Source organism: Natator depressus, chromosome 7 (genome assembly GCF_965152275.1).
Source record: "Natator depressus isolate rNatDep1 chromosome 7, rNatDep2.hap1, whole genome shotgun sequence".
Lineage (NCBI taxonomy): Eukaryota > Metazoa > Chordata > Testudines > Cheloniidae > Natator > Natator depressus.
In genome coordinates, this window is record NC_134240.1 from 44,708,622 (window position 1) to 44,720,774 (window position 12,153).

At 50.4% G+C, this 12,153-nt stretch overlaps 1 protein-coding gene across 2 annotated transcripts; it reads left to right on the forward strand.

Annotated features, from left to right (window-relative positions):
• Window positions 1-379: 379 nt before the first annotated feature.
• LOC141990731 (endogenous retrovirus group K member 8 Gag polyprotein-like) lies at window positions 380-7,127 on the forward strand. 2 transcript variants are annotated; one of them, XM_074958286.1, is made up of 2 exons: window positions 380-2,505; window positions 4,406-7,127. In XM_074958286.1, the coding sequence occupies exon 1, from the start codon at window positions 383-385 to the stop codon at window positions 1,976-1,978; it is 1,596 nt and encodes a 531-aa protein (XP_074814387.1). In that variant the 5' UTR covers window positions 380-382; the 3' UTR covers window positions 1,979-2,505; window positions 4,406-7,127. The 2 variants fall into 2 exon arrangements, with proteins under 2 accessions (XP_074814387.1, XP_074814388.1); XM_074958287.1 differs by having other exon boundaries at window positions 5,245-7,127.
• The last annotated feature ends 5,026 nt before the right edge of the window (window positions 7,128-12,153 follow it).

Sequence of the window (12,153 nt, forward strand, 5' to 3'; positions counted from 1 at the left end):
TAATTAAAGGACAGTAATCGTGGGAAGCTTCCTTGGCCTGGCCTCAAGGCCTGAGAATTAGGATTGTAGTAGATAGAGGCTGGAAAATAAGAATATTAATCAAAGTCATGTATTCCTTTGTTGTGTCTTTTTGCGGTGGAAGTAGGTAATGCGCAGGGGGGAGAAATATAATAAAAGGGAAGGTGGAAAGCTGACAGGGGGCAGCCCTTTTCAGCTAACCAGCTTGCTTGCTTGGATAAACCTGTGTTCTGTCTCATCATTGAACCGCCACAACTGGCGCCCAAACGTGGGGCCCTCAGCACTCACCTCGCCCGGCAAGGGTTTCAGACGCGTCACTCATCCGCTTCGCGGATCCCGGTGAGTATTTTTCATTGTGGTAAGTATGGGAAGCTCCCTCTCTGCTTTGCAAGTGCAACACCGCAATGAGCTACAGTATCTGCTGCGTAAGGCTCAGCATGACTGCCCCGCTCGAGAACTCACTCTCCTGCTACAGGAGGTGAGTGCCCAGTGCCCGTGGTACCCTGAAGCCGGAACCCTTAAGCTAGCGGACTGGGAGCGGTTGGGCCAGACATTGCATGAAGAGCCTCGGGCGCCCGTGCAGGCTTTACATGCCTGGCACCTCTGCCGCGATGCGATACAGCGTGTTGCCTCGGACAGGCCCTCCCTCACGAGGCTGGTGATCTCGCCACGCCCGTCGGCTCCTGCAGCCACCCCCCCTCCTACCGATGCAACACAGTGTGTCGCTTCGGAAGAACCCTCTCCCGCACCAACAGAGGGGCTGCCGATTTCGCCACCGCCGTCGGCTCCTGCAGCCATCCCTCTCCCTGCTTCGCCCCCAGTGCCTTTATTACCACCGCCTCCCTTACCTTCCCCGCCAGAGCCGGTCTGTGATTACCATCCCCCCCTGAAACCCCATGCTTCGGGGCCCCCCAGGGGGTCGTCTGCATCTGCTCAGAAGCTTTCGCTGGTGCAACAAATGGTGCACGCAGCGAAGGCTCGCTCAGATCTTACAGCAGAGGAGCTGGCTGAGCTGGTCTCGGTTTGTCCGGTGACCTGGCAGAATGATGGCCAGGGCAACCCGGTTGGAACCTGGGTCAGTTTGCCTTACTCGGTGATTAGAGAGGTAAAGAAAGCAATTCGCGAGTTCGGTCTGACTAGCACGTTTGTGCGTGGTCTCATTGAAGGGCTAGGTAGTGGATACTCCCTGATCCCTGAAGATTGGAAGGCGCTGTTGCGCATGATGCTGTCACCCAGTCAATATGTTATTTGGATTAGTGAGTATCGGCAGGAGGCGGAACGCCAGGCCCAGATTCATAGAGCGGAAGGTATTATTTTTGAGCACTTGGCAGGGGAGGGACCGTTTGCTACCGTTGAGATGCAAACTCAACTCCCTCAGGCCCTCTTCCCCCTTATTTCCACCTGCGCCCAGCATGCTTTCCGGAAGGTCCCAGATTCAGGCAAGCCTACTAAAAGCTTTGTTAGTATCCGTCAGGGTGCATCAGAGTCCTTTCTGGATTTTACCAACAGATTGCAGGAGGCTATCCTCCGACAGGTGGATAACGCTGCGGCAGCTCAGGAAATCCTGTTAAAAATGGCAGTTGAAAATGCAAATGAGGATTGCCGCCGCGCTCTCCAGACGGCGCAAGCCTCTGGCATTTTAGAGCTCTCAGACATGCTACGGGCGTGCCAAAACATCGGCACACAAGCCCATAAAGCTGGAGTTCTGGCTGCCGCCCTAAAAAGAACCGGAAAAGAGGGGAAGCGTTGTTACCGCTGTGGCAAGGAGGGTCACTTCCAGCGGGAGTGCCGCTCATCAAAGGCACCCGCCCGACCCTCAAAAAAGTGCCCCAAGTGTCAAAAGGGCTATCACTGGGCTAATCAGTGTCGTAGCGGGCCGGGAAACCGCGCGGCGGGTCCCCCCCGAACCCAGGGCCAAACGGGGGTGTTTCCCACTCAGACAACCGTTCCTCTGCCTTAAAATCCATAGACTCTATGAGGGCGGCGACTGCTGGAAGTGCAGGGCTTGATTTGATCATGCAGGAGGACACTGATTTTCGGCTGCCAGGGGAGGTCTGCGCCATACCTACCCAGGTGACGGGACCTCTCCCTGCCGGCTTTGTGGGTCTCGTTCTCCCTCGCTCTCATGCTGGGAAACAGGGCTTTTTTGTCATCCCCGGGGTCATTGATGCCGATTACACCGGCATTATTAAGGTTCAGGTGTGGACTCATCTTCCACAGTCACTCCCGCGTGGACGATCAATTGCACAATTGATTTTAGTCCCCTATCAGGTGCCAGCTGCCGAGGATCGAACTCGGGGCGGAGGCGGCTTTGGATCAACGTTGTCTCACTCGCCGTCTCACAGCACGTCCTCTCCACTTGTTGCTCTGACAATGTCAGTCCGCCCCTCGAAACCTCAGTTAACACTTCTCTTAAATGATGTTCCTTTCACAGGGCTGGTGGACACTGGAGCTGACGTTACGGTGATTCGTGATCCAGAGTGGCCGGTTAGTTGGCCTACGGTTCCTTCTAAAGAGTTGTGGGGGATCGGGGGTAGTAAACCCGGGCGACAGAGTTTGTCTTGGGTCACAGTCTCTACACCGGGAGGCCGTACCCTTGCTACTATCCGCCCTTTTGTGCTCCCTGTCCACCTCAATATTTGGGGCCGTGATTTACTTACAAAGCTGGACACCACCCTCGATATTAATATCTGATGGCTCAAAATCCTCCCTCACCCACATTGCCCTCCGCATTGCCCTTGGTATGGCAATCCTTAGAGCCCATCTGGATTGACCAGTGGCCCCTCCCTCTAGAAAAGCTAAAAGCGCTTCAATCGCTTGTGCAGCAGCATTTGCTGGCACAGCGCTTGGAAAGCTCTACTAGTCCCTGGAACACCCCGGTGTTCGTTATTAAGAAAAAATCCGGTGCATGGCGGCTGTTGCATGACTTAAGGGAAATAAATAAATGCATCCAACCTATGGGCCCCTTGCAATATGGATTACCAAATCCAAATTTAATTCCTCAAACCGATCAGCTCTGTGTGTTAGATTTAAAAGATTGTTTTTTCACCATCCCCCTTTGCCCACAAGATCGCGAAAAATTCGCGTTCACGGTGCCACAATATAATAATCAGCAACCCTCTCAAAGGTATCAGTGGAGGGTCTTACCCCAGGGAATGCAAAATAGTCCAACCTTGTGTCAGCTTTTTGTGGATCGGGCCCTCACCCCTTTTCGTGCCCGGTACCCTACGCTAAAGGTCTACCATTATATGGATGACATTTTGCTTAGTGGTCCCCAGGTCACGGAACAACAGATTGAATCTTTGTCTCAAATCCTCGGCCAAAATGGCCTGTTGGTGGCACCAGAAAAAATCCAACGCTCTTATCCCTACCACTACCTCGGCCATAAGGTTTTACAAACCTATGCTGCTCCGGTTCGTCCGGCACTAACTCTACCTCAACCCCTAACCCTTGTTAAATTACAACAAATTTTGGGTCATTTAAATTGGATTCGGCCCTATTTTCGTCTCCCCACCTCAATGCTGCAGCCGTTGTTCGAGCTCCTACGTGGAGCCCGAGCACCGGGTGCAGTTATTGCCATCACTAAAGAGCACATTGCCTGCATTCGACAAATTAATGCAGCATTAAGTCAGCAGTTTGTGGACAGACCCCCTGAGGTCCGTCCCCTACGGCTGATTCTTCTTGCCACCCCTCATACGCCCACTGCGGCTCTGTTTGTACCCCGTACGAATACAGCCGTCTCTATCATAGAGTGGCTGTACCTCTCCTCCACTCCTCCTCGGAATATTTACCCATATCTAGATGCCCTGTCTGATCTTGTTCGTAAAGCCCGCCACCGTGCAGTGCAACTTACTGGCACTGATTTAGTTGATATTGTGTTCCCCTTGTCCCGTAGTGAATTTGATTCCTTGTGCCACACCTCTTTGGCTTGGCAGGTTGCTCTTTGTGATTATGTGGGAGAAATTTCTTATAATCCCCCAAAAGATCCTCGGTTGGTAATTACCCAAAAGGTGCCTCTAATTGTTCATCGTCTTAGCCGCTCTCAACCCATTGTTTCTGCTGTTACTCTTTTTACTGATGGCTCTCCACATCGAGGTGTCGTCACCTATCAATCAGGTGACCCACCTCGTTGGCGTTCTCGTTTTACACTGCCTCAGCGTTCCGCGCAGCGTTCAGAACTGGCTGCTGTTATTTTAGCCTTTCAACTTTTCGCTGATTGTCCCTTTAATTTAATTGTGGACACCCATTATATTTATCAAGTGATTGATCATTTACCCCTTGCCCTCATTACCCCTCAGGTCGATGCGGACCTCCTTCGCCTATTTTTGTCTTTGCAATATCTTATTTCCACTCGTAATTTCCCTTATTTTGTTGCTCATATTCGCAGTCATACCCCTCTGCCTGGGTCACTCACTGAGGGCAATGCACGCGCTGATCGCGCGTTACGTGGTCAGGTAAATTCCCTCTTTTCTGACCCCATTGAAAGCCATGCCTTTTTCCATCAGTCTGCCTCTGTTTTGGCCCGGCAGTTTCACATTCCTGCTGATCATGCACGTTCCATTGTTCGTTCCTGCCCCCACTGTGCCGCTGCTGCTCCTACTTTTTCTTATGCCGTTAACCCCAGAGGTACTGCAGCAAATCAGCTATGGCAAATGGATGTCACTCATGTGCCACAGTTCCGCCCCTATTCCTTTTTACATGTTTCTGTTGATACTTATTCGGGATTTCTGTGGGCAACCCCACAGCGTGGGGAAGCCACTGCTAAAGTTATTCACCATTTGCTAGCCTGTTTTTCTGTTATGGGTCGCCCAAGCCAAATTAAAACGGATAATGCCCCAGCTTACTGCTCCACAGCCCTCTCCACTTTTTGCGCCCGATGGAACGTCCGTCTTAAACACGGGATCCCTTATAATTCCACGGGCCAAGCCATTGTTGAACGTGCCAATCGCACGCTCAAAACCTTGCTTGATAAACAATTAAAACAAGGGGAGCTGCGTCTCCGAACCTTAGGAGACATTCAACAACAAATGCATATCCTTTTGTTTACTTTAAATAATTTAACGCTGAACGCAGATCAGCAGACCCCCGCGGATCGCCATTTTCACAAATCTGAGGTACTGGAAAGACCGCGTGTCTTTTACCGTCAGCTGCCCGATCCGCAGTGGCTGGGCCCAGTACCTCTAATCACTTGGGGTCGGGGATATGCTGCTGTGTCTCTCCCTGCAGGACCGTTGTGGGTTCCAGCCCGGTGTGTGCGACCGGCACTGAAACAGCATGGCATGGCGCCAGGGGCTGTCGAACCCCATACCGGAGTTTCAGCTGACCTTGGAGGAGAACGTGGTGCCTCCCGGGTCGACAACGGCGGGACGGAAACGGAAGAGGCGTAGCGTCCCAAGCCAGCCCGTGACATGGGGAGCAGTAAAAGCATTGGTCGCGGCGGCTCAACGAAGACTGGCAGCAAATCAACAGCCAGAGACTCCTGAGACTTTGTTTGTGGCGATTCTCGCCCAAATCACTGCTAATTCTGTGCTGATTGTATGCCTTTTGTGTCTGCTATTTCCTGTAGGGGTTGGCTCGGGAGCGCTTCCCCCGTTACGGGCCCGAATGACATATAACATATGGGAAAGATTGGCTTCAATAGCAAATGTTACCCACTTTTGTTTGTCTGATTCTGTAGCAGCCGGAGAATTGTTAGGTACATGCCTTATACCAGTATGTCATCACCCTGAGGAAATAGGGAATGAGACGATGCTCGCTGCTTATGCGAATCTCTCTTCCCAGTACTCTGGCATGGCTAATTGGGGCCCGGCCAACTATACCTTGCCTCACACGGCTATATCCCTCCACACACCGTACCCGGCCGGGGCCAACAATGTCACCTGTGCGCGTGTGGTTAATTGCACTAGTACAAAGGTGCCCTTGGGCTGTCGGCAAATTCCTCAACCCCTCTTAAATTGTTCCCACGCTGTAAATGTTTCATACAATTATGGCCATATCATCCTACCATCAGGGTGGTTTTTTACCTGTGGCTCACGCACCTTTAGTTATATTCCTGCAAATTTAAGTGATGGCACCCTTTGCTGTCTTAGTAGAATGACGCTTATATTGCCTTTTGCCAGCCAAAGGCACAGTAAAAGAAGTGTACCCCTTTCAGATAATTGTGTTGCAGATGTTGAGCTTTTTAGTCGCGCTGAGTATACTGCTTTAGCGGCCTCCATTGTTGGGGTCCCCGGGCTTGCCACTTATACAGCCAGAACCTTAAATGCCCTGGCGTGCTTTGCAGCGAAGGCAATTAATACAACATCCAAGGCAATTGCCCTACTTAATGCAGAGCAACATGAATTAAGGGATGCAATCTTGGATAACAGAGCAGCCATTGATTTTCTGCTCTTAAAACATCACCTAGGCTGTTCCACGTTTCGGCATATATGTTGTTTTAATTTAACTGATAACAGTCGTTCCATAGAATCTAGACTGGCCGAGTTGGCCAATCTTACGGCACACATACGTCAAGATGTGGGGTTTGAGGGCTTTTGGAATTGGCTTACAGGTTGGCTGCCATCTCTAGGATGGCTGCGACAACTTTTCGGTTATGCTGTGTTTGTGATCATTGGGCTTATTTTTTGCTGCTGCTGCGTACAATGTATTCCCTCTTTGCTAAGGCTTTGTAGAGATTCGCCCTGGCAAGCTCCCCGAGTTATGTCCTTGTCAGTCTGGGAGTTAAATTGCTTGCAAAAGCAAATTGACGGCTACCATGAGATGGCCGAGTATAATTAAACAAAAATCGGGGGAATGAAGGGTTCATGTTTAGTCCATCCACCTGGAAACAGTCAGGGCACACCCTGACCGTTGTGTAGGAGCAACACATTGCTCCATCCAAGGACGAGGACCAGATATGAACCCTGGGAAGTTAATTAAAGGACAGTAATCGTGGGAAGCTTCCTTGGCCTGGCCTCAAGGCCTGAGAATTAGGATTGTAGTAGATAGAGGCTGGAAAATAAGAATATTAATCAAAGTCATGTATTCCTTTGTTGTGTCTTTTTGCGGTGGAAGTAGGTAATGCGCAGGGGGGAGAAATATAATAAAAGGGAAGGTGGAAAGCTGACAGGGGGCAGCCCTTTTCAGCTAACCAGCTTGCTTGCTTGGATAAACCTGTGTTCTGTCTCATCATTGAACCGCCACATTTCCTAAGGGTTTTTTTTAATGGAAAAGAATAAAAACAAGTTCTACTTTTACACAACTATACCACCCTCCCAGTCATGCATTATCATCAGAGCTCAGACCCTGCACATTCAACATTGCAACAGAGACTGCTACCACTTGAGCTACAAGACTAGCTCAAGTGGTAGCAGTCTGGGGCAGAGGGAGGGATAGCTCAGGGATTTGAGCATTGGCCTGCTAAACCCAGGGTTGTGAGTTCAATCCTTGAGGGGGGCCATTTAGGGATCTGGGGCAAAAATTGGGGATTGGTCTTGCTTTGAGCAGGGGGTTGGACTAGATGACCTCCTGAGGTCCCTTCCAACCCTGATATTCTATGATTCTATGCCTAAATATGTTATCTATCACCAAGAGAAGGGTATTATTCCAGGGCATGGGCCATCCCACCCTGATGTGTGCTTGCTCTCCTTCACTCTGGACTTGGGAGAGCTCCTGCCCCATGTGGTACCTTCAGAGATGGGGAGAGGCTGCTGGCACCATGTGCTGGGTCTGTTGGATGGCTGTAGGGAAACTGGCCTAGCTATTTCTCAGCACTCCCAAGAGTAGTGGGGGAAGTGGGGGAGTGCCACCTCCATGTAGTGCCCTAAGGAATGGGGGGAATGTGCTGCTGGGGTGAAACAGCATGCTGAGTCTGTGGGGATGGGGTGGAGAGAGAAGTCTGGCCCATTTCCTGCTGTTTGTGGTGGCCCAGGGGAAACATAAGCCACTGTGACCATGTGAGGGGAGTCCAGCCTGGCTGTCTTCCCAATCTGCCCATAGTTGCTCTGGCAGTTCCCAGCTGTTCCAAAACATAGTCTCATCTGCTGCTGTTGCAGTGGTACAAACCCAGTGTTCAGATGTCTGCACGTTTAGTTGTTATTTTGGTAGGCACCCCAACCCTCTGTCCCAGCCCAGAGACCGCACTCAGCACCCAAACTCTCTCCCAGAGCCTGCACCCCAAATCCCCTCCTGCACCCAAACCTCCCTCCTGGAGCCTGCACCCCAAACCCCCTCCTGCACCCAAACCCTCTGTCCCAGCCCACAGCCTGCTCCCAGCACCCAAACTCTCTCCCGGAGCCTGTACCCTGCCTGCACCCCAAACCCCCGCCTGCACCCAAATTCCTTCCCAGAGCCTTAGGCAGGTGTGTGTGTGTGTGTGTTGGGTGGGGGGGGGGGTGGCAGTGGCGGGACTTGGACCTGTTCTGGGCACCACCAAAAATTATACAAACCTGCCACCCCTTCTGTAATCTGGCAGTCTATGCCAGTATAATGGCCTCTTTTGGGCAGGAGGAGGTGGAGTCTAGGAGAAGAGAATTACATGCCATTATAGTTCAGAGTACAGAGGATGGAGATACTGGAAAACCAGCCCCAGCACCGGGAGTGTCAAACTGGCAACTTGTGGGAGGTGAATGAAGGGTCAAGTGCCCCTCCTGCAGGGTCAAGTGCTCTCAGCAGTCAGCCTGGGCTGGGAGAGGAAGGGTCAAGGCCAGAGGTGGAAGGGAAGAGGTGGGGCCAGAGCCTCTCCTCTTCCAGCCATGTTGCCTGGGACGCTGCCCAGTGTAGTGCAGCAGCTGACTGGGAGAGCTCCTGGTTGCAGCAGTAGCAGACTGCCCCCCACCTACGCTCATCTTCTGGGGACAGTGGCTGAGACAGCCAGAGCCCCCCTGCCCCTCCAGCAAGCTCAGAGTTGGCTCCTGAGCCTGGGCTGGGAGCGGGCTGAGCCTGGGCACAGGAGCCAACTCTGAGCATGCCAAGGGGGCGGGGGGGACTCCAATTCGCTCAGCCCATGTCCCAGAAGTTAAGCCCGGGCAGGAGGCAGCCCACTGCTGCTGCAGCCAGGCACTCTCCCAGGCAGCAGCTGTGCTGCATGGGGCAGCATCTGGGAGTGGCTCCGGGGCCTGGTTGCCAGGAAGAGCAGCTGAACATGCCAGGGGAAGCCAGCGCACAGGGAGGACAGAGTGTGTCTTCATCCCCTCCGCATCCCATGTTACTGGGGGGGAGGGAGGAGTGGAAGGAGAGAGAGTGTAGGGGCCCCAGGCTGGGGGCGGGGTGGGGAAAAGTCATGTGTCCTCCCCTTTAGCTGGTGCCCCCATGTCCCTCCCATGAGTCGCCCATCACCATCAAATGACTACTTTGCACCCTCTCTCCATTTGCACCCTGTGCTCATGGGCCACATATGAAGCAGCAGCTGTAAATTAACAATGTGACATTTCAGTTTGGTTTGATTTGTGGGAGGGGGTGGAATGTGTGAAAAATGGGACTCTATTGGAAAACTAAGAAAGAAGAATCTTACGCCATTAGAAACAGTCTCTCTACTGTCAAAATATTTATAGAGGACTTCTTATTGGTTTTAGCTGATCAAATACCTGTGGTTCTTCTGGACAGCAATTTTCTGAAGTTTTAAATTGTCTGTTTCCTTTTTCCATCCAGTTTCATTCACCAAGTGTAAAGCTGAATGCAGTTAAGTTGAAGTGAAACTTTGTTAAACCGTGTGGACTGCTCTGTCCGTGAGGCTGAATTGCTTCCAGATTAACTCCCTAGGTTCCTTGTTCCACTAGTGTCCCAGCAACAGTCCCTTCAGGTAACACTGGCCCTCTGACTCCAGTTCCACTGATCGTGGTACATCATCTCTATTTTACAAAAAAATTAATATAAACCTTAAAATAAATAAATTGATACCAAGATCCCACCCCGTGTCCCGTCTGCCAGAGGTTGCTAGCACATAGCTCAGTAAGAATCTCTTCTTTGCTGCAGACTCAGCTGGTTACATAGTCATTAAGATGGTTTGGCCTTCACACCAGGAGTGACCCCTCCCTGTCTCCAAGTCTAGGAAACTCTCTCTCTGTGAAGCTCTCTATGAAACTCTTTCTGTGTAGCTGGCCTCTGGATGGTTTTCTCTCTAGGCTCTCTGCGTGTTGAAGTATCTTCCATTCCTTCAGATCACTTGTCCCTCTTGTGTAGTCACCTTGTATGACCTGGGTGCCATTTTACGCCTTAGACCTCCTTTAGTCCACTCCTTCTAGTGTCTCTCTAATGGCTGCATCCTCAAGGAGTACCTGTCTCCAGGACCAGCTGGTCCTTGGCTGACCTGTCATATTCTAGTGCCTTCTTTTTCTGATTGTTGGCCAAGGCTCTAGGTGGTAACTTCATCTTTCTGGCTGTAGCAGGTCTCCCCTCCCTGATAGCAGCGTTGCTGATTGCATCTTACCATTACTCTGCGAGAATGCCAGGCAGGAAGTGTGGTAGTCAAACTTCCATTTGTATGCAAATTCCTTAAATTTTTCCAGGCCAAATTGGGATCCATTGGTGGTGAATACAGCGTCTGGAATGCCATATCTCGTTAAGTGGGCCCTCAGTTTGCCAATCCCTGACTTGCTTCTTGTATCAGGCAGGGCCTCAACCTCCCAAAAGTTAGAATAGCAGTCCGCTTTAATCAAGTACTGCTTTTCCTTGAAGGTAAACAAGTCCATTCCCACCTTTTCTCATGGTCAGGTGGGCAGCTCATGTGGTAACTGCCATCAGAAAGAAACTCTTATCACATGACCTGGAGGTGTCACATCCTTCCATCAAGGAGTGGACTCGTGTATTCATTCTTGGACTATAAACACATGTGAGCCCATCTAAGACAGCTGTCAGGGCCCAGGTGTGAGGCATGTATTTTCTTCAAGACATCCTTACATAATGTGGTGGAAAAACAGCTCTCTGTCCTCAAAATAGGATTCCGTCCTGCACACTCAGCTCATCTTTAAATTGAAAATATGGTTTTGTTCCTACTTACTTGGCTTTTGTCTTCTGGCCATCCTGCTAGGATTGCTTTCTTGATGCCCGTAGCTGGATGTCCTTTTCCATAGCCTCTTTGATTTCCATCAGCTTCACTGTTGACTACTACTAAGAGTGTTAGCTAAAAACAATAATCATCCTGGACAATATCTGATCTCTATCTGGCAGTACTGGAGGCACATCACCATATGCTGCCATGTCTTTGGCGCACTAAGGAATTTTGCCATGATTGTCTCTAGGGGTGTGTGGTCTGATTGCACAATTGCTGGGTGGCTGCAGATGTGCTGCTGGAATTGCTACACCCCAAATACCACAATCAGAAGCTCTGTTTCTATTTGGGCCTACCTCTGATCAATCTCTGACTGGCATAAGTGACTCTCTGCTCCTGCAAAAGAACTACGCTCAATCCTTTCTCCGATGCATCACACTGGAGTGTCAGTGGCTCACCAGGCTGTTTGTACTTCAGGACAGGGGCATATCATCATTTGTTTCAGCATGTCAGATGCTTGCTGTTGGGGATCTACCCAGTCCCACTGCACATTCTGCCTTATGAGCTGACATGTGGGTTCCATTACTGCAGCCAGTGGGACAGAACTTGGAGAGAAAATATATCCTAGTTTTGCAAGAATTAGGTTCCAAGCAGTTGTTGTTGTTGTTGTTAACTTGGACTCTGGCTATACCATGTGAGTTCATAAAGGGATCCCCTCTATTTCTTTCTCCACCCCATCCCTATATACAATCTGCAAATAAACAATTTAAAATCTAACTATGGAATCTGCTGCTGCTGTGAGAATTAAGCCAGACATGCAGTTAAATAATAAATGAAACTTTTGTAAGGCAGTTGGGATAAAGTTTATTATATATGATTCCTCAGAATAGCCATATATATCTTTCTCTTCACCCATCCAGGAACAGACTTATGTTTGCAGGCTTCAGGTAAGAATGGGTCCAATATTCTGGCATGAGGGAATCAGATCTTGAGTTCCTTCCCCTCCTGTTGTTATGGAGGGCAAAACTGAATTTTCTTTTTCCTCTCCATTTCTGCTGCTACAGGTAGGATCAGTCTTCCTGTAGTAAAGTGGTCATAACTGGGTTACCCAGAGTATTATGGGATGGAGCCATGTTCTACTCCTCCCTTACTTCCTGTTTTGTGAGAGT